General features: G+C 37.8%; 1 protein-coding gene across 1 annotated transcript in view; it reads right to left on the bottom strand.

Annotated features, from left to right (window-relative positions):
- Nucleotides 1-23,495, bottom strand: part of vwa5b1 (von Willebrand factor A domain containing 5B1) — a 41,568-nt gene that overhangs the window by 16,813 nt on the left and 1,260 nt on the right. Inside the window, exons 2-11 of the mRNA XM_065285273.1 lie at nt 20,448-20,642; nt 19,407-19,565; nt 19,028-19,247; nt 18,274-18,422; nt 17,513-17,644; nt 14,926-15,050; nt 11,678-11,854; nt 8,290-8,400; nt 7,679-7,881; nt 1,636-1,750 (exon numbers count right to left, since the gene is read on the bottom strand). Of these exons, the coding sequence (XP_065141345.1) occupies nt 1,636-1,750; nt 7,679-7,881; nt 8,290-8,400; nt 11,678-11,854; nt 14,926-15,050; nt 17,513-17,644; nt 18,274-18,422; nt 19,028-19,247; nt 19,407-19,565; nt 20,448-20,586 (1,530 nt within the window). The 5' untranslated portion in view covers nt 20,587-20,642. The remainder of the gene's footprint in view (nt 1-1,635; nt 1,751-7,678; nt 7,882-8,289; nt 8,401-11,677; nt 11,855-14,925; nt 15,051-17,512; nt 17,645-18,273; nt 18,423-19,027; nt 19,248-19,406; nt 19,566-20,447; nt 20,643-23,495) is intronic.

Below are 23,495 nucleotides of genomic sequence, written 5' to 3'. Positions count from 1 at the left end.
AATCTAAAAAATAAAAGCTTCAGTGAATGTTAATTTACAGTAAAGAAACATGTGGTATTTGGTGATCATTGGTAAATGTAGAGACAATAATAAGGAATATAAATGTGTCCAAGACCAATTTTCTCATCCTCCGCAACAATTTTCAATCATTGTTTAAGCCCTCAAGGAACTAACATTTAAAAAAAAAAAAAGAATTGATGGCTACCAGGTAAGCAGTTCTTATTTTTTCTCTCCAGATAAAAGTTGAAATTTTGTTTGTCATAGTACCTAGACAACTTTTTAGTTGTCATTACCGAAACATGAGTTTATAAATGCATATATTTAATGTAATATCATGTTGCGTTAATGATAATTTTTGATAATGATTATCCAAAAAATTTAAATAATTCTATAGGAAATATTTTTAATATCCTCTAAAAATAATGGTTATAGTAAATTCAGACCTTAATCTTATTTGTGCAAAACAAAATTGGCTTCAACGGCTTTTTAAAAATTCTGATGCTGGACACCTTCTTAATCTAGATTTCATGAGAATCACCATAATAAGCACCAAGTTAAATATTAAAATAAATCAGTTCAATAATCTACAAAACTACAAATGTAATCTATATATTGTAAATAAAACTTTATAGGGCTAGTTGTCACAGTTGTCATTAAGAATTTGAAGGAAAAATTTCATTATCATATCTTTGCTATGGCTGTAGTGTAAACCGGCCGGCACAATAATAAAAATAAGATTTTCTTTGCAAGGTTGAACTGTTGTTTTCTCAGGATAAGGGTGTTTTCTCATAAATGTCAGGTCAGTGCTAGTTGTCACATTCTTATTGTGTTTTAAAGGTTATGCATTTTATATATAATTTAATAATTCATTAGCCAAAGCAATTTGGTATTTTTGTATGTCACCTTTCTGCTTAATTGTTTGGCTGGTAAAACTTTGCTTAAAGGGGACATTTCACAAGACCTTTTTAAGATGTAAAATACATATTTGGTCTCCCCAGAGTACTTATGTGAAGTTCTAGCTTAAAATATGATATAGATAAGTTATTATAGCATGGTAAAATTGCCACTTTGTAGGTTTAAGCAAAAATGTGCAGTTTTTGGTTGTGGCCTTTAAAATACAAATGAGCTGATCTCTGCACTAAATGGCAGTGCCATGGTTGGATAGTACAGATTGAGGGGCGGTATTATCCCCTTCTGACATCAAAAGGGGAGCCAAATTTCAATTATCTATTTTTTCACATGTTAACATAGAATGGTTTACCAAAACTAAGTTACTGGTTTGTTCTTCTTCACATTTCCTAGGTTGATAGAAACACTGGGAGCACTTAAACATGGAAAAAGTCTGATTTTCATGACATGTCTCTTTTAACGGTTCATAATATGTTGTTGTGAGTTAATAGTGTAACTATCCCCAGTATCTTTATATATTAAGTCTAGGAAAATACAGAAACCAAATGTAAATGTGCTGTCAGCTTTGACATCCATTCAAATTCAATCGGGGGACAAAAAGGAATTGTTAATTGCTATGTAATTTGAACACCCCACAATTTACGCCTCTCGTCTTAATGCAGCGTGGTGACATTTAAATAAAATGCTGTAGCGGTGGAGGATAAACATGTCAGATGAAATGAGAACCTTGGGCTGCAGTCTTTCCCCTTCTGCCAGGAACTCAGCGGTTCCTCTGGAAACGGTGGACAGTCCTAACACCAGCCTTCTGCAGGCGCTCTGCCCGATCCCAAATGTGTAACACCTGTCATGTACAAAAAAACACAGACACAGAGATGCTCGACAGGTGCAACAAGACCTCAAAAACATCAGAACACCATTAATTTGAAAACTCGATTAGTTCTCATCAGCTTTGAAAGCGCAAGCACTAATGTACCTCAACAGTGTGACACTGTCAAACAATATCAGTTTAATTGAAGATTCATTTTGTCGGCTTTTTAATTCTGGAACTGGCAAGCGAGTGTTTATTAGGCCAGGAAGGAAATCATTCATTTTCTCTTTATTAGAAAGCAGAAAGCATCAAACCTTTAACAACTAACCACGTGTCAAAACACAGTGAGCTGCTAGTTGCTAGGGAGCATAAAAAATGAATCCTTACAAGTGATTGATTATAAATATTACACGCCGCATTCCAGTACAGGTTTCCTTTAGCATGTTGTTAACCTAAAGATGGGATGCTTTAACAAGACTTTAACAAGCACCTATTATGCAAAGTTTCATTTTACTATGTGTTTGGATATAAATGTGCATTGGCAGTCTATAACCAGCACACAAAGAAAAAAAATCCACTCACTCTTTTTTAATCACCATTAAACCAAAGCAGTGTTTTAATTCTCTTGTTAATGTGATGTCACACTGATAAAGCCCTGCCCATGGCCACTGACTGACAGTCCTGCATTACCATATAGTTTCTGCCCTCAGTAAGATCATATTGTCTCAGACTGTGTTCACATGAATCAGATATATGAAACTGAAAGTGTTCACTGTCTCTTTTGGTAAGGGAGTGAAGAGCAGTAGCTCATTTGCATTTAAAGGTACAGACACGAAAACAGCAGATTTTTGCTCCCACCCAAATTGGACATGCTATAATAAAATATCTGGGGGGGGGGGGGGTTAAGCTGAAACATTTTGGGCACACCTGAGACTTATGAGCATAATAGGTGCATTTTAATATGACATTTCATAGCACACACACACAGCAAATTATCAAGCTATTTTTCTGTCTTTTTGGGTGTGCAGGAAAAATGTGCACGCCTATTATTCCTTTCCAATTTACCGTTATCTAAAACTATCACATTTCTTCATTGTTTATAATGAACGTGCAGTAAGAAATTACGTAAAGAAGGTTTAAAATAGAAATGATGACACTACTGTGGTCTTTGGACGGTTGTGGGCGTGGCCTGCGCAAAGTGACATCAGTTTGTTCATAAAAAGGGCAGCAACTTGTCCCACAACTTGACTGTTAAAGGGGCTGAATGTAAGTTATTACTTAAAAAAATCTTTAAGATAGAGTTTTCATTTGTATATTTATAAGGCAACCATAATGTAATAGAAAGAATGACACCTTGAGTGTCCTCCACGGTTGTCTCTATCAGCCTGTAGGCTCTTTTCTGTTTGAAGGAGTCGGGTCCGAATTGGCGCGAAATTCAAAATGTGACGTCATGCGCGTGCTCGTCTACCTGGGCGTTCCATATAGACGCGCACGGCAGTCATTAGTAAACAGCGCCAATCGCTAGCATGTTTCAAATGGACTCTGTAGACGGAAAGAAGCGACCAACTTCCAGCACAATCCAGACACTTATGGAAACTCCTCGTAAGTTTAAAAAAAATCCTTATCTAGTGCGGCCAAAATAGTGCGTGACCGGCGTCGGGGAAAAGACAAGATTAAACATCGGATTGGCATTTGATTCTTGGAGGGAGCTCAGGTCAGCGCTGGGTATGAAAACAGACCTTGAGCAGGTTTCCTTTTTACTGCAAAGGTAGTTACAGGGCATCTGTAATATATTATGTTATTGTTTTTGTGATGTAATGCTAACGATAGCATTTGTTTTGTGGTGTAATGCTAACGATAGCATGTAGCACAGGACCGTTTCAAAAGTTACTTTCTTATATGAATTATCTTTATTCAGAGCACGAGTGCATTAAGATTGTGAGTGTCGGGAGTGTGTTTTACAGTGTCGTGTTACAAAACTTTTAGAAGTAGACTTCTATTGAAAATATAAAGTAGCACTGCAACATTTTGCTAAAATATGGTCTGTCAAACAATAACCTTACAGTACTGTAACTTTTCTTACATTTGTAAACATGCTGGTGAATCTCAATGAGCTGTCTGTGGTTGCTATGGCAACTCTGGTTGTTGTTGTCATGCTCGTACGAGTGTGCCCACCGAGTACAAGCATGAGACTGGCTGCAGTTTCTATAACGGCCACTGGTGTCAGTAACGGTTAGAAATTTCTCAACTTACGGACAGCCCCTTTAAAGTCCCACTGTAGGAAAAATTCAGGTTTATATTGTTGTTTATATGTCTATGTGATGTTTTTTTAACATGACAAGCCATGTGCAAATTCATCATTCAGCACCTCTGCTGAGTTTTATTCCCACGTTTGGGTCTCTTCCGCCAACAATGCACTTACTAATCGTTAACCCTTGTGCCTTGTTCCAATTCACTACCCTTTCGTGTTGTTAGCGGACAAAAATGGCCACTCAATTAAACGGCTGTAAAAATTTATCAAATTAATATTTTTTTCACTTTTTTTGCATAAATCTGTAAATCAACCTCAGTACTGATCAAAACTACCAAATGTTTCCAAAAATTTCATGATTTTTACTCTTTAATTGCCAAGTGATGCCACTGATTTGAGAAAAAAAACACAAAATCACTGATTTTCAATATAAAAAGTGATTGTGGACTGGATATTTTTTCGTCTTTTTCACAGTCTTGGGCATGCATGGTAATAAGGTGTCATGGCTCTGCAATCAAAAAATGTTGTTATAATGGAAGTCAATGGGGAAAAAATGGTCACAAACAATAAATGAGGGAGAAAATAATAAAATCAAAGCCAATGTTTTTACCAATCTTTGACATGCCCTAGACTGTGAAAAAGTGGGCAGATATTCATTGTTACAGGGTGGTTGTGTACACACACAGGTGACACGTAATTATGTTCAAACAACATAGTAAAAGTAAATTTCTCATATTTTGTGACCTTTAAATCCAGCTGAATGTTGCTCTTTGTACAATAACGCATGGACATGTGCAGTGACACCACTTACAACGTGTTGGTCAAGCTTTTACGTACATCAGCGCACGTGCACTGTGTGTTTTTTAATTTTGAAAGCAGCGTGTTATTTCTTCCGATTCCAACGTGCCTTTAATTCCATGAAATCCTATTTAGGTTGGCAGCTCCTTTGGTTTGAGCTTTTGTCCTTCAAATTCTTCTATTAAAACTGCCCCAGAAAATGTGACACCCACCCACCAGGGTCTGTAAAGGACAACAGAGCTAATGCGCATCATTTAAACTCAAACAATAGTGATTAAGGACAGCGACCTTCAAAGCCGACATCGTCATATCACGGCATGACTAACAGCAGACTGCTATTTGCTGAACGGGTTGACTGCGAACACATCTGTCAGGTTTGCATTTTTAATGTCTGAACAAGCATGAACAAATGTTCCCGTGTCTGATACGTTTACTGAGAGCAATCGTCTATCAAAAGCACAAAGAGCAGAGAAATGCCTTTCAATTTTAGCTATTTTCTCACCCATCTTTCTCTGCTGTAGAGAACAAGGTGTTTTAATCTGTAAATTACAATGAAGCGTCATCTGCTTTGTGTCTCGGCTCTATTGTACAGCAGGAACGGATGTTAAAACTGACCGACTTTTTCTATTCATTTAAAAGAAAGCTTTTGCCAACTCTCCTCCAGGAGAACAGGTGAGAAAAGCACTGCTTCTCTAAGGGAAAATCTCTAAAGGTAAGAAATCGACAGAGACTGTGCTTGTGAATACTGGTAGCATTGTAGCTTGTGTCATCTAAAAGGATTAGATATCAATTTACTTTCACTGCATCTGTGCTGATCTGATTATGATGATAACCTGCATTGTCCCGCTGCTTTGTATCCCCAAGCTTAGGATATTAAAGGAATAGCTCACCCAAAGAAGGACTGTTTGAATTATTTTACACATCTTTATGTTGTATCAAACCTGTTTCACTCTCTGTCGTGGGACTAAAAGTACTTCATATAACTTACACTCTTAAAATAATGTGTAATGCCATAGAAGAACCATTTTTGGATCCTCAATTCAGCTCACAAAGCATAAGATGTCATGTTTGGTAACAAAACATGGAAGAACCAATGCCGCTTGGTTACACGGATGTTCAAGGGATAGTTCACCCAAAAATGAAAATAGTTTCATTAATGACTCACCCTCATGCCGTTCCAAACTCGTAAGACCTCCGTTCATCTTCCGAACACAGTTTAAGATGTTTTAGATTTAGTCCGAGAGCTTGTTGACCCTTCATTGAAAATCTACGTATGGTATACTGGCCATGTCCAGAAAGTTAATAAAAACATCAAAGTAGTCCAATTTGTTGAAGCATCAAAAATACATTTTGGTCTAAAAATAACAAAAATTACAACTTTATTCAGCGTTGTCTTCTCTTGTGCGAGACTAGAGCCATGTGACTGCAGTGACGCTGCTGACGTGTTATCTGGTGCGCCCCAGCTTTTTTTTTTTGTGTGCCCGGGCTTCGTTTACAGTCTGAGGGAGACGCACGCTGTAAGTTTGAAAAAAAAGTAGCAAACATGTCTAAGGATAAAAAGTTATTCGCGTCACTGCAGTCACGTGACTTTAGTCTCGCGCATGCGCTTCACAACAGACGCGGAAGAAAAGACAATGCTTAATAAAGTCGTAATTTTTGTTATTTTTGGAACAAAATGTATTTTTGATGCTTCAACACATTCTAACTGACCCACTGATGTCACATGGACTACTTTGATGATGTTTTTATAACCTTTCTGGACATGGCCAGTATACTGTACATAGATTTTAATGAAGGGTCAACAAGCTCTCAGACTAAATCTAAAACATCTTAAACTGTGTTCCGAAGATAAACAGAGGTCTTACGAGTTTGGAACGACATGAGGGTCATTAATTACATTATTTAAATTTTTGGGTGAACTATCCCTTTAACCCTGGTCAGGCGTCTTGATGTAATCTCTTTATTTAAAAAAATGCATTACATTTAATGTAAAAGGTTCTCAATACTAAAATCTTTTGTTAATAGATATGCATCCAGAATCAGAGTTGGTATTGAGACTCATTAGCGAGGACTATACGACCTTGGTACATGAGTCAATTTGTGCTTAACAAGTTTCAAATGCAAATTCCAAATGCCCTGAAAATGTGTTTAGACTGATAAATAGGGCTGTCAAATGATTCATCAAGAAGCTTGTGTTTGCATGATTTATGTGTGTGTAATTATTATGTATATACAGTGTTCGAATTGAGGGGGGGCTGGGGTGGTCCCGGACCTCCTATAAGCATCGAGGGACCACCTATAGAGCACAAATATAAATTGGGGGGTCCACTGTTTTTTATTAAAAATACAATACTATGAATTTAAAATTCTTATGCCGCGATGCCACAAAGCGATACTGTCCCAAAATGTGATATTATTTTTACCAAATTTCTCGTTAAAAGGATCCAAAAGATTTCTGTCTGAAATAAATCTAATCTCTCAAGTGCACCTCATTCTGTAGGAATTGAAAGATTATTAGATTTAAATTTATGATTGGGTTAGGGGCTTTAAAAAATATATTTTTATTAAGAATAAAGAATATAAAGAATTATTATTTCACACTAATTTGAGGGGTAAAAATGAGTTAAGGGTAACTAAACGAAACAAAAATTGTTGATCCAGGATCACATCTTACTTTGTGAAATCACAGCAACCCTATAATGACGGGGGGCTTAGCTAAAGGACCCCCAATAATCTTTGACACAATTTGAACACTGTGTATATATGTTTAAACTTTCATTTTGTATGTGATTAATTGTAATTTAATTGTTTGACAGCCCTACTTATAAACGATTTCAAGATTGCCAAGGCACAGTCAAATTTAATTTGATAAATCCAAAAATTGTGCCAACATTAAAGGAATATTTATTGACCTGGTGAATCGGGCGTGGCTACGAAGCAACTCGATGACCTTTCCCGTGTTACCGATGGCTCCATCCGTCAGCAGGAACAGCAGGCGAGGATGACCCTTCTGCATGGGCTGCCGAAGGATCCAGTTGAGTGGAGCCAGTAGGTTTGTGCCACCCATGTCAGCCCGAATCTTCTTCACATACTCACAAGCCAAAGCTAAAGTCACCTGTTACATAAATGAGATTTGTGGATGGTCATTTTTATGACACATTTGATTTATCATTTCCAGTGAAAATTTCTTTTAAATTTACTTTAGCATAGGAAAATAAAACTAGCTTTGCCAATGTGATATGAAACAGGAGTGTAATAATATGGATTTTTGTGAAAAATACAGATTAGGCATTTTTACAGTTTTTAGTGTACAGCACACTATGAAATCATTATGAAACTTTATTACATAAACTTTATTACATAAACTTTTCTATAAAAGTACATTATCAATGGTTCCCGGCAGACAAGCACAAATATTTATCATTTTTAAAGTACAAACCGCCACAGTATGACTGCTGTGCTAATGAGGGCAGCGAGCGTTGTATGCTCACTGTTTTGCTCTCGTTCTCTGCGGGTGACCTACCTCATCGTAGCTTTGACTGGTGGCAAACAGAGTTTTGAACTTGGACCCAAAGCCCACTATATTGAATAAGCATGCTGGGAAAAGACTTTTCAAAATCACGACCATTGCATCCTGTGAACACACAAGAAAGAAGGTTAGTGCAGTAAATGAGGACAGGAGATGCACTAGTTAGATAACAGATCAGATACAATAGAGGAAGTAAAAGTGGTGGAAGATAAAAGAGCAGAGGAAGAGGTGTTTACAGCGGTCAGGTCGAGTGACATTGACCAAGGGTCTGCAGGGGTACGCTTTATATAATTGAGTTTATAATTGGCCTCTGCAGATGGGATTTGGCACTGTGCTACTAGCCAGGTTGCATTTTAGCTGTGGACTTTCTGCTTTTACCTAAAGAAAATAGCATTGTCATTATATCTAACAAACCCTTAGTGCTTTAATTGTACATTTCAGATTTTATAGTGCTTTGCTATTTGCAGAAACAAATTCTTATTAACCAAAGCGAGTTACTGTCACTTAATTACAAGAATTCACCCCGTCAGGGTTAAAGCAACACTATGTAGTTTCCATGTAAAAATGCCTTACAGCTCCCCCATGTGGTTGAAAAGCACAACAGTGCCTGGTATCAGACACTCTTCTGCAGGCAGGGGGAGGGGCGGGGCTGTGTGCTCTACCCTCCACCGCCACTTTCAGAGTGTGCTTGTAGCAGCTAGGAGGTTGCTCAGGTTGCAGCAACAGTACAATTTGTCTAGTTAAAAGTTGTTCTATCACTGAAATAATTTTAGAGACATTATTTAAAGGTAAAAAAACTACATAGTGTTGCTTTAAAACAACCAACTTTGTTTTAGGCAGAAATGCACCCAACGTCTTACGAAACAGATGAGATAATAGCTGTGTTTTTATTAAAGATTTGAGCAAAACTTTTTTCTAAATGTCAACAAAAAACTATTTGTTATGTGACTAAAACTTAATTTTGCTGTCTCGCAATAAGTAATTACACAGAGGCCCACTCCTCCACACAGATCTTCTCTAGATCAGTCAGGTTTCTGGCCTGTCGCTGAGAAACACTGAGTTTGAACTTCCACCAAATATTTTCTATTGGGTTTAGGTCTGGAGACTGGCTAGGCCACGCCAGAACCTTGATATTCTTCTTACAGAGCCACTCCTTGGTTATCCTGGCCGTGTGCTTCGGGTCATTGTCATGTTGGAAGACCCAGCCTCGACCCATCTTCAATGCTCTAACTGAGGGAAGAAGGTTGTTCCCCAAAATCTCGCAATACATGGCCCCGGTCACCCTCTCCTTAATACAGTGCAGTCGCCCTGTCCCATGTGCAGAAAAACAGACCCAAATGACCACATGACTTTCTCGCATGACTCCTCTGGATCATCCAAATTGTCATTGGCAAACTTTAGACGGGCCTGGACATGTGCTGGTTTAAGCAGGGGAACCTTCCGTGCCATGCATGATTTCAAACCATGACGTCTTAGTGTATTAGCAACAATAACCTTGGAAACGGTGGTCCCAGCTCTTTTCAGGTCATTGACCAGCTCGTCCCGTGTAGTTCTGAGCTGATTTCTCACCTTTCTTATGATCATTGTGACCCCAAGAGGTGAGATCTTGCATGGAGCCCCAGTCCCCATTTTCTAATGATTGCTCCAACAGTGGACCTTTTTTCACCAAGCTGCTCGGCAATTTCTCCGTAGCCCTTTCCAGCCTTGTGGAGGTGTACAATTTTGTCTCTAGTGTCTTTGGACAGCTCTTTGGCTTTTGGCCATGTTAGTAGTTGGATTCTTACTGATTTTATGGGGTGGACAGGTGTCTTTATGCAGCTAACGGCCTAAAACAGGTACATCTAATTTAGGATAATAAATGGAGTGGAGGTGGACATTTTAAAGACAGACTAACAGGTCTTTGAGGGTCAGATTCTAGCTGATAAGACAGGTGTTCAAATACTTATTTGCAGCTGTATCATACAAATAAATAGCTAAAAAAATAATATATTGTGATTCATATACGGTGACAATTTCAGACCCCTCCATGATTTCTAAGTGGGAGAACTTGCAAAATAGCAGGGTGTTCAAATACTTATTTTCTTCACTGTATATATATATATATATATATATATATATATATATATATATATATATATATATATATATATATATATATATATATATATATATATATACAGTGAAGAAAATAAGAGCGCATTTTCAATTTAATTTCAGTCTGTGCAATTACACCCAGACATGCATCCATTAGTTAGGTGATGTTAGATATTTACGAGTAGATATATCATTCAAATTACTAATTCTCAACAGATTGCCAGCAGTTTAAACAGAATGCATAAAAAAGTTTTTAAATATTAATGGTTCTTTAATGATGAGATCTGTCACAGCCCCCTTTAAGATGAATGACAAATCTTTGCTCAAATTTGCATAATAATCCACCATCCATAAACAGATCCACCTTCATAAAACACCTCTCTCACATACAATTACATTTATTTTTATCTTTTTATTAATATTCGTCTTATTACTACAGCGCAATTCTCCTTTTCTGGCCCAGGAAACATCAAACAAAATTTACTGACATTTCTTGATGAAGTCTCCTTAAGGGTCAGGGATATTCTGGTACCACAGTAGTGACCCGAGCCTTTGAAAGAAGAGGACAGTCTTGTGTCTGTGGTCAGAAGTGGAGCGTCCTCAATCAAATTCAGTGAGTCATCACTGCTGCGCTGTGCACACGCACGTCACGCTGCGAGGCACCATCAACACACATACACCCATTCACAGAGCACACAATACCTCCAACCACTACATGGAGACTTACTGGGTTCAATTATTGTAGCAGCTTGTGGCATTTGATTCAACAAGCTGTTCAATTCAGTATGTGGTCCTTTAATATGCTGTTTTAAACATCTGTTTCAGGAAAATGCTTGTAATAATGTATGACTACATACATTTAATCCCCATAGAGCTGAGTGAAAAGGTTAAAAAAAAATTATGGCAAACATTTTATCCGATACAACTTACAGTGCATCTTTTATGAATTCACTGGCAAGAACTTTACAATCTTTGTAAAAGCAGCATTTAGTGCTTTCTAACGTTCACTATAGCAGTCCAGTACTGAATGTGCACCCTGACGCCTAGAAATTGCGTAATGCCAGCCAATCAGCAGACCTGCCAACTGCAGCCACCAAGACAGACTATTAATGATCCATATGGGGTCCGTCCAAGCCTGACACTAATGCAGAACTATTTCTTTGCTCACATGTATACATACTGTAAATCCTGGTTTCTTTAATGGTCATTTATGAAGCCAGAGCACTAAACCACTGAATAAATAAATAAAGATGTCTTCAGCAGTTAATGACCCTTCATAGAGCCGTACCTTTACCCGCTTGATGTTGACCCCGCTCATGCTGCCACTGCGATCAATGAGAAAGATGAACTCCCCCTGGATGCTCCGCAGGTCGGAGGTCGTACAACGAAGGTCCGGGCAAAAGTTTAGCATGACCACAGGGTTGTGAAGTATGTCCTTATGGAGTCTTTTCCGAATTATGTCTACCTAAAGAGCCAGTAAAAAAAAAAACATGGTGACGTATTTTAATTTACATCAGCCTTATATCATAAATGATAACACAAACTATAATAACTTTAAAACGTATAAAAATTCAAACTTAATGAGAAGCATAACTTTCCGACGATAAACTCGATTTACTTAAAATGTCACGTATGCTAAAAATTAACATGACAACATCATAAATTATGTAAATTCTGTCTAATTTTGAATGTTTCGCCTACTTGGGGTCAAGTAGAAGATTCAAGTTTTAAATAGGAAAAATATCGAAACTATTTGGTTATTTTTTTGCGCGATGCTAATGGTCTAATCAGATTCAATGGATTATGCTAAGCTATGCTAAAAGTGGTACCCCCAGACCCGGAGATCGACTAAATGGATTCCAAAACAATAAAAATCAAATGTTTAACTCTAGAGGAGCTGGAAAATGAGCATATTTTCAAAAAGTGGAGTGTCCCTACAAGGATTCATGGCCGGAAAAAGGTTAGTTTAAAGCAGTGGTTCCCAAACTGGGGGGCAGGCCAGTTTTGTGAAATTTTAAAAAACACATCAATTTATCGTAACTACTTGGTGATTAAACCACAGAAAAATAAGGCTATTAACTAGCAGCACTACATTGTATAATTTAATATGTTTTGTTTAATTCAAATTCTAAGACTTTGATTGGGCCACGAAGGGATGCAATCTACAGTATACAAGAAGGGTCCATCGCGAAGACTTTGAGGACCACTGGTCCTAAATAGGAAAATAATTGATTTAAGCAAGACAGATCACTATGAGAGATCTACTAGAGTTCATGAAGTCCAGTTTGGCCATTTCTGAGTAAAGATTAAATTAAAGGAGCACAGAGGAGGTAAAATTTACTCTTACTTTACCACACGACAGGGTAGCAACACTATGGGCTGAATCTGAAGACCTTTGACGGTTTCCATAGAAACCTCTATTCATTGCAAATCATTTTAGGGCTGAATGTTCTTTCCCTCCCGTGAAGGAATAGTGTCACTCACTTAAGATGCAATTGAAGCATTTGTGCTGCTGGTAAACATGCATCTGTTCCAACACTTGCTAGAAATTTCCTGAAGCGCCAGTTAATGAGAATTGATAAATGAGTTTGAACTAAAAGGATAACCAAACTAAAACCAATTGTTTTCTTGTTTTGTTTAACTTCTGGTTTGGAGAATGATGCCATTAGACTAACTTCTGAGTAACTTTTGATAAAAGCACATCAAGGAAACATCTCCTTAGCAGAGACTTCAGAAAATTGCTGTGAACCTTAAAAAAACTGAGATTTGTGGCTGTTAGTCCATGTCTGTTTGCTTTCACTTTATATATGTTATAATACTTAAAGGTGCCAAAGAAAGCATTGAAACTGTATGTTAAATTGTTCTTTGGTATCTACATAGAAGGTATGTGGCTTTATTAAGTGCAAAAATTATCCAGAAACATTTTACATGGCTATTTACATGTCCCTAAGAATTAAATGGTCTTTTAAAACCTTATTTGAAAGGGTCATAAATAATAATGTGGAGCTCTGCTCTGATTGGCTGTTTCTCAGAACAGTTCGGTTCAGGAGCTCAGTGTGTGTGTGAACAGACCTTATGTTTGACATCAGACGAAGATACAGATTTTGAAGAATAATCAATTATTCAGAGATTATTAATGGATGTTTATGAGTGGTAAGTCCCAGGCTTTTGAAAGTAACCAAAGGGACTATTTTCGGGCAGTGCATAATATCACTACGCCTGCTGCAGCCATGTTACAGCAGCAAAGTCCTTGATTATTACGCCAGAATGAGAGTATAGTTCCTAGCCATATCTGCCTAGAAAATCACAACCTTAAATTTTCCGGTCTTAGTACACGATGTAACTAAGAGTCAAGTTTTAAATAGGAAAAATATCTAAATTATTTGGTTAGTTTTTTAGCGCAATGCTAATGGTCTAATCAGATTCAATGGATTGTGCTAAGCTATGCTAAAAGTGCTAGCGCCAGACCCAAAGATCAGATCGGATTGCAAAACGATAAGAATCAAATGTTTAACTCTAGGGGAGCTGAAAAATGAACATATTTTCAGAAAAGTGGAATGTCCCTTTAAAGGTACAATGTGTAGTTTTTAAAGTATTTCATTGGTCAAAATCAATGTCTTTATTCATAAATATGTCCTCACTGGTGTCAAATAACATCTGCCAATGATCTGACTTTTTTGGTAAGCTCAGAATTTCTTCTCTTTACTTACATTGAACGGGTAAATCCAAGTCGTTCCGCCATATTGAAATGCTATAATAGCAGAGAGGGACAAAAAGCACTAGCCTACCACAATGCGTTTTCGTTCAGAACAAAGTGAACCAGCTGAGATGTAAAAGGAGATCAGTGAGTACATGACGGCTACCATAGTTGCAACACGCATTTGGAAAAGCGAGGCGCACTATTTGTTTGAATGCGAAATACAACTTCACCACTAGATGGGGGAAATCCTACTTACTGTCCCTTTAAGCCTTGTTTGTGAAACTGGGGGTAAAGTATACAAAGTAAACTTTCAAATATACAAATTTAAATAATTCTGGGAAAACAGATCTCTTGACGTTAATCTTTAAAAACGTAACCCTCTTACAGCACTGTTGTGGCAGTACCATGGTACTTTGACACATACCATAGTACTGAATGATTATCATTCATATCATTCAGCAGCACTGTTTTTTGTAATCTTTTGTTGGATCTTTTGTAAATAAATGGGAAGTGTTTAATCTTTAATGGGCCATGCTGGTGTGTTGATGTATTACTTACATGAACACAAAGAGGAAAATGATCACAACATGTTTTAAAGATGTGGGAATTATTTCAAACAAGTTCATTTATAATGTACTTACAAGCTCAAAACCCTGGCTGACAGTCAAAACAAATATTCTGTGACATTTGGCGGTTCTGGGACAGACTTCGCCAATTATATTCAGTCCCACTAAATACCATTATTTTCCTCCTCCTTTACAGTCTATTGAGTTTTGATTTTTTTGTCCTTGTGTGACCCACAATTTTTTGTGTCTCTCTCAGTGACATTCACTCACTATTTTCTCATTACTGCAGTCCTTCTTCGTGGCTTTGATGTAGTCGCTCCTTCCTTTCAGATGTTCGTCGTATTCCTCCGGTGTCATGTCTCCATCCTCGATGAGAACGTGTGGTAGATGAGGCTCTGCACACGGGAAGGAAGACAGCACTTTTTATGTACACCATAGTGTAAAGACAGCTCTCATAATTCACTCATCTGTCTCTCTATTAGTAGCAGTCACTAAGGACACAAAGTGCACCCGTATTTTGGTTTAAACCTGTAGCTGTATCGATGAAAAGGGCTAGAGAAAATTGGTGCACGGTAGGTCGTCCATTCACTTGCCACTTTGACTTTGTGCACAATGCCGCCGGCCTCCCTAATGAATTCAATTGCACAGCGCTGGCCTCGGGTTGGCTGGAGAGTGAGGCAATCTTTCGAGACATTTTATGAGGCAGTATGAGATTCATTTATGCCTCACACACACACAACGGGTGAAGGTTGAGAGGCACGATGAGGTGGGCAGAGACAAATACAGGCATGGGGAGTTTAGATCTGAATGGAAGATCAGGAAATGTAGTTACAATCTGAGCTATGTTTCGATAGCTTCCGATTCGATTAAACAATGCACATTTCATGCACGTAGATGAGATCAGCGCTGGTTTGTTTTACAAAGCTCAGATTAGCACGGGTCACTGTGTGGGTATGATCTTGTTTGACTATCTATAGACTGTTTCATCAGACGCACGTGCAGTGATGCGATTACCCGTCTGGTCTGAACTTTACTTCCGGTTTCTGTTTGTTTAATGGTCTGACTAGTTGCTCAAAACGAAATCTTAAACAAATACCTTTGTTGAAAATAACAAATGTTTTGGTTTCCTAGGTAATCTAAGTGTAGTTTATTTAGCTCGTTATATAAATAAACTACTTTAAACGGATTTTGTTGTTATTTATTCTTAGTAGGGCTGGGCGATGTGGCCAAAATTTTTTAAAATGTTTTCACGCATTTGGATTCCGTGATTCTGTCCGCTTTATCCACATCGCGAAAATCACAAAAAAATGAATAACTTGCCTCATCTTACTCCACTCCTTCAAGTCTAACTGACACTGTGATTGTAAACTAAGAGCGCATGGTGCATCCGAAATTGCTTGCGCAACATTATGCACAGTGCATAAACATTATCGATCACTTATCAAACTGTCGTTATCGTTTTACCGAGAAAATTTATATTGGTAAAATTTCCGTTATCGAATTATCGCCAAGCACTAATTCTTAACGGAGTTTACCGAAAGTTGCGTGTTTTCCACAAAAGCTGCTTGTTTATGTTGTTACTGCTGAAACCGTCTATAGCTGCGTTACTTTCCATTACCCTTCAAATTGCGCAAATTGAAATAGCGAATTAAAAATGCACCCAATGTAAACACAGCAAACTCACATATATCGCAAAAAGGTTTTAACGCTCGGGTGAGGTGGTTTTGGAAAAGAATATATAGCAAAGCCGCAATGAAAACATTTAAACGTAACTTGACGTGCGCAAAAGTCACATGATCATTCTTTAAATATGGCATGCTATGTTTGGTTGGAGGACAAGACAGAAGAGGTGTTTTTTACTTTATGTGGGGTCATAAGAACCAACAAGCACATGTACTGCTCTGTATGCTTTTGAGTCGCTCTAACTGTATTTTGATGTCATCTTTCAGTGGGTTTTCGCAGTGCCGTATGAAGTCGAACACATGGTTTTTGTAATGACTTATTGCAAGACAACAAAATTTTGTTTTAGTTGCATAACATCGGTTGATGGAAACGCCGTCATTTCACAATCGTTTTTTGACGACATTTAAAAAATAACGCTAAAATTTTGCACAAATCTTTAAAGCAGACATTTCACAAGAATTTTTTTAAGATGTCAAATAAATCTTTGGTGTCCCCAGAATACATATGTGTATTTTTAACTCAAAATACCATATAGATAATTTATTTTAGCATGTTAAAATTGCCACTTTGTAGGTGTGAGCAAATATTTGCCGTTTTTGGGTGTGTCCTTTAAAATGCAAATGAGCTGATGAAAAAACAAACACTGATCACCATAATGATGGTTTGATGAAATTGAAACTCAGTTGTGCTGTCAATTACTTCCTCTCTATTTATCGCTGCACTAAATGACAGTGCCATGGTTGGATAGTTGCATATTAAGGGGTGGTATTATTATAATAAGATCACCTTCTGACATCACAAGGGGAGCCAAATTTCAATGACCTATTTTTTCACATGCTTGCAGAGAATGGTTTACAAAAACTAAGTTACTGGGTTGATCTTTTTCACATTTTCTAGTTTGATAAAGCACTGGGGACAATTATAGCACTTAAACTTGGAAAAAGTCAGATTTTCATGATATGTCCACTTTAATGGAAACGCACCTAAATGTTCCAAACCACATAAGGAAAACATGTTGTCAAAGATTGTAAATAATGTTTATCTCACATATAATGGTGAGTGGTGTTTGCCATACAACACAGCTTTTGTAATCACCACTAATTTAGTTAAAGAACAATCAGTGGAAGGATCTCTTCATAATAAACAAACACAAATGTGTATGTGTGTTACACACCACTAGGGTAGATCAGTATCTCCACGGGGCAGTCGTAAGTGTATTTGTCCGCTAGTGTGACCATGATGCTGGTTGCTGAGCGAGCCGATGGGTCTGCATCAGCCCGGATGGCATGGGAGGGACTCTCCACACCTGCACAGAAATACTTGTAAAGCATCTGAAATAGGCAGGTGCCACACACATTACAGCACATGCAGGGTGCTGACCACTCCCTAACACAAACATGCATGCCAAAAAAGTATTGCCGTTTTCAAAGAATACAACTACTTTTTTTCCTAAGGATGATAATTGTAAATATGGCTCACAGAAGTGTATATTGCGCATCTGTTTTCATGTTTATATATATATATATATCCAATGTAGTTTTTTTCAAAATCAAGTCAAGAATTTCTGGTCATCAAAATTTGGCAGGTGTTTTTAGCAATTGCATGTGCATTAACAAGTTAGTGTGTCTTGTATCTTTTCAATTATAATAAGTGAACACTGAATTTGTTAGTGCCAGGCTCTATCAGCATGAGATGTTGGTTACCTGGTGTTCTCACACAGCCCCTTAACTAGCTAACTAGCTCTTATCAGCAGGAGTATAAGATTCAGGCTCAAAATGCAATTGGCCGCTTTCTAGACTTTCTCAAATAGGATGTGAAGGAAATATATGCTGTGTTCAATTTAACACCCTAGAGGATTCCTTGGACTCCTAGGTTCTGTTAAGGCCGCAGAGCTGCAATCTGGTTGCTGGTTGGATTGTGTGGAGATGTAATGACCTGCCAGTAGATACGGTCCTCTGATCTCCAGCTGGAAGTTAAACACATAGTCAATGGAGTTGATGGTCTCCTCTTGCAACAAAGCAGACAGGAACACACCCGAGGTCGTCTGTTCATGATTTCCAACTGCACAATGATGTTTATCCCTCCTTAAACAAATCACACATTTACATTTTCGTCTTCTTACCAATTCACGTAAATTATGCGAGTCCTTAAAAATCAGAGACCTAATGTGAATCAGTATTGACTTCACATACAGTAAACATCTTAAAAGAAAACAGCGCTGGAAGGGACATAATAATGTTAAAGTTTTACTGAAGGTAAGCTTGGCATTTGAGGGTTGGTTTGCAGCATGTTTTGCCATTGTTGCATTTTGTATCATAATCAAGAAAGAAAAGACCAATAACAAATTAGTATGTACAGTAGTTGCCAAACGTGATGTCCGACTGTGGGGAGACGTTTTGTACAATATTTGCTTTTAATGCCCATCAGCTTAAATTAAGCCATTAAAATATGAGGTGTAAGGTACAAAATGAAACTGAAAACTTTTTTTTTTCAGAAAACTTCTTGCATAAAATAGCACTTTCAATGACCTGTATCCATGTATGTATATTTTCAAAAACTTCCCAGGGCCTTGAATTTTTTTCTCCCAGATTCACAAACTTTCAAGGATTGAAATTTAAAAAAATACAATCACAATTCGGTATTCCAAAGTTATCCAAGATCATAAGAAAGATTTATAAATCTTTTGTACCTTCTTGCAGTGTTGGGGGAAAATGTTGGATCTTCTTTGACAGACCGTTGGACCCGTGGGGAACATACGGGCGGTGATGTTACCAGAATCCCACCATTAGGAAGTGTACACAGTTCAGACGAGGTGCTGACCTGTATATTTATGGTCTCCAAAGGTGGAACAACCCCCAGATTGACAACCAGTACCGTCCTCTCCTGATCCTCATCCAAAACTATATGACCTGGAGGAAAATGATATAGTCAGGTGGACTTATGAGAACATAATCTCATGTTCAGCATAACAGAATTAAACTGATTTAATCAGCTTTCATTTTTTGTTCAAAACCAGGAATTATTCAAGTACACTTTAACAAGCATAATAAACGAGCATGCAATCTTACCACCTCCACTCTGCGGAAATTCATCGACTTGACAGCAATCAAAGTAACAGTCATCGATTTTTGTTTTGTCTTTGACCTGCACGGTTATTATCTGGCTGCCAATCATTGCTTCGAACCCAACCACCACGCAGCACTCTTCAAGCGGGTATATAAAGACTCCTGCATGAATTACAGTAAAAGCATTAGAAAGAGCGATTTATTGCATTTATTAAGAATGCAATTTCTGTTAGATACTGATGAAAACCAATTTCTGCACAAAGCGAATTTTGTATTTGACAGAAATTAAATCGTTTAAATTACTTCAGCACTGACCGATCCAAAACCAAATCTGTTTCAAGCCGATATGACATTTCCAGGTTTCACAGAAAGCTGATGAGGTTTGGGGTTTGTGTTTCTCTCCCTGTTGGGCATTTGACTACCTCAACTCGAGATTTTGAAAAGGGATTACTAGGATAATAATAAAGCAGGCTGATGTGTTTCCTCCTAAATTGCTTTTGAGGCCAAAAATCTAAATTGTGGTTTGCATCATAAGCTTACTGTGAAGGGAAATTAATTTTGGAAAATGTTTTTTATGAGAAAGTGATGTTTTTGAAAAAACTGGTGGGTCCCTCTAGATGTTTTCGGTAAGATGCCAAAGTCATTCAGTGTAAACCCAAGGGGTTTTATTGACATGTGCACAAAAAATTCTGAACATAACAATCTACATGTAAACAATTAGTACCTAGGGGCTTATTCAAACCCTACATATGGGCAATAGTGATAGTCATACTTAAAGGCGGGGTGCACGATTTTTAAAAAACACTTTGGAAAAGAGAGTCGGGCCGAGTATCAAAACACACTTGTAGCCAATCAGCAGTAAGGGGCGTGTCTACTAACCAACATCAGGTTGCGTATGTGTGGGGCAGGTCTATCAAAAAAAATTCAGATTCTATTGGGGTAGGGGCGTTTGTTTAGGTGATTTCAAATGTCAGAGATCATGCACCCTGCCTTTAAGCAAGTACTACTAATGATGTCATCATGTGATAAGTACTTGGCATTTACCCTCAATTGGGTGATCCTCAATGTTTTCGTAAGTCAGGGAGGCTGTCATTGCCAGGGTGTAACCTCTGACACAGGAAGTGATGTCAGAGACACTGAGAGGCAGAGCGCTCCTCTTGCTCTTGTTGATCAGACCCGGCATAATGAAGGTTCAACCCAGTAGCAACACACGTGCACAGAGGAGAGATGTGATGTGCCCTTCAAAAGACCAGGTGAGATTGAAACCAAGGTTTAAATATAGATTGCCCAAAATAATCAAACTTTTATAAACATACAGTTGTCCTAAAAGCATTTGTTAATTTTGCAAAATTAAAACTCATAATTAATTCACCATTGTGCTGTTTCAAAGCCATATGACACAAAAGATGTTAGGGAGGATGTTGGTCAAAGAGCAAAATGGCCCTTTAAGTCACTTTAAACGTATGCATTTCATTGCATTAGATAATAAAAAAATTGCTGTTTGTTAAAACACATAACACAAGACTTATTTTAGCTAAATTTTCAATTACTCTTAGCCAAATGGTGTCATGCTCATTTGGATGTATAAAGTTGGTTATCATCAAGGTCCAACACATTCCACTTACATTTGACAAGCAAAAAGTGTCCAGATACAAATTTTGATCTACTATCAAACTTTTTTGTGAAATGCTTGGTCCAAAACCAATGACCTTCATGCATTATGCGAGTATAGGGTAGCTAAATACTCTCTGGGGAATTTATTCACAGATCGTAATTCATCGATGCGCCCACGCCTGTCGCATTAATGAAGACTGAGCTATTCGTTTTTTATATGGGTGTCTATCTAAATTACTACCTCCGACAGCAGCCCATCACCCCCCATCATGCAGGCACAATTTTTGCACTACAAGCACTGGTCTGATGTTGCACCATCAAAGAGAATAAAAACTTCAAACATGCCGATGGCACACATACACACACATGCAGCGCTGATGTCATCACAAATCAGTTTCACACCGAGTTAGCACAGAAATTTAAAGATTAAAGCAATAGAAAAACAGAATTATAACTCACCTAAAGGATTATTAGGGACACCATACTAATACTGTGTTTGACCCCCTTTCGCCTTCAGAACTGCCTTAATTCTACGTGGCATTGATTCAACAAGGTGCTGAAAGCATTCTTTAGAAATGTTGGTCCATATTGATAGGATAGCATCTTGCAGTTGATGGAGATTTGTGGGATGCACATTCAGGGCACGAAGCTCCCGTTCCACCACATCCCAAAGATGCTCTATTGGGTGGAGATCTGGTGACTGTGGGGGCCATTTTAGTACAGTGAACTCATTGTCATGTTCAAGAAACCAATTTGAAATGATTCGAGCTTTGTGACATGGTGCATTATCCTGCTGGAAGTAGCCATCAGAAGATGGGTACACGGTGGTCATAAAGGGATGGACATGGTCAGAAACAATGCTCAGGTAGGCCGTGGCATTTAAACAATGCCCAATTGGCACTTAGGGGCCTAAAGTGTGCCAAGAAAACATCCCCCACACCATTACACCACCACCACCAGCCTGCACAATGGATCAATGTTCTCATTCTGTTTACGCCAAATTCTGACTCTACCATCTGAATGTCTCAATAGAAATCGAGACTCATCAGACCAGGCAACATTTTTCCAGTCTTCAACTGTTAAATTTTGGTGAGCTTGTGCAAATTGTAGCCTCTTTTTCCTATTTGTAGTTGAGATGTGTGGTATCCGGTGGGGTCTTCTGCCGTTGTAGCCCATCTGCCTCAAGGTTGTGCGTGTTGTGGCTTCACAAATGCTTTGCTGCATACCTCGGTTGTAACAAGTGGTTATTTCAATCAAAGTTGCTCTTCTATCAGCTTGAATTAGTCAGCCCATTCTCCTCTGACCTCTAGCATCAACAAGGCATTTTCGCCCACAGGACTGCCGCATACTGGATGTTTTTCCCTTTTCACACCATTCTTTGTAAACCCTAGAAATGGTTGTTCGTGAAAATCCCAATAACTGAGCAGATTGTGAATTACTCAGACCGGCCCGTCTGGCACCAACAATTATGCCACGCTCAAAATTGCTTAAATCACCTTTCTTTCCCATTCTGACATTCAGTTTGGAGTCAAGGAGATTGTCTTGACCAGGACCACACCCCTAAATGCATTGAAGCAACTGCCATGTGATTGGTTGATTAGATAATTGCATTAATAAGAATTTTAACAGGTGTTCCTAATAATCCTTTAGGTGAGTGTATACTGTAGACATATCTCATATTTGTCTTAATGATTTATCCCTAAATAAAAGAGTAATGTGACTAAATAAGATAAATTGTTGGATTTTAGTAAAATACACATAGGAGTAAATAAGTAGTTTAAAATGTAATAAAAATTTGAATATTTCTCTGAAAAGCGATCCCACATTAAACGCTCAAACAAGATCTCTTTGAATATCTACTGCATGTCTGACAGAATTTAGATTAAACTAAGCACCAATAAAGACTTTTGGTGAAGTATTTTGTTCCCAGGAAAGACTTAATCTCACATTTGTCTCCTATAGTTACAAAAAAAGACTAAATGTGACCCTTTATCACTAAACCAGTCAAAAGTCACAAAACAAAAGGGTATATTTTAGCCAACACCAACAGTACATTGTATGGGTCAAAATTATCTACTTTTTTGCCATAAATCATTAGCATATTAAGTAAAGATCATGTTCCATAAAGATATTTTGTACATTTTCTACCTAAATATATCAATAATCTACTCGTAATACTGTATGTGTTGCCATGGACTTCATTTCGACAATTTTAAAGGCAATTTTCTCAATATTTGCACCCTCAGATTCTAGATTTTCAAAAAGTCGTCTCAGTTAAATGTTGTCCTATCCTAACAAACCATACTTATTCAGCATTTAGATGACGTATAAATCTTCAAAAGACTTAAAAGACCCTTATGACTGATTTGTATTCCCAAATTCTGCTTAGTTAATGGATTAAGAATGAAAAATTACATTGACCCAAAAGTCAGTTTGTGACCCAAAAATCCGACCCCTAATGTTTTACCCAAAGTGACT

Source organism: Paramisgurnus dabryanus, chromosome 21, assembly GCF_030506205.2.
Source record: "Paramisgurnus dabryanus chromosome 21, PD_genome_1.1, whole genome shotgun sequence".
Taxonomy (NCBI): Eukaryota; Metazoa; Chordata; class Actinopteri; order Cypriniformes; family Cobitidae; genus Paramisgurnus; species Paramisgurnus dabryanus.
Note: the sequence above shows the minus strand (reverse complement) of the source record. Positions and strands in the feature narration are given on the sequence as shown.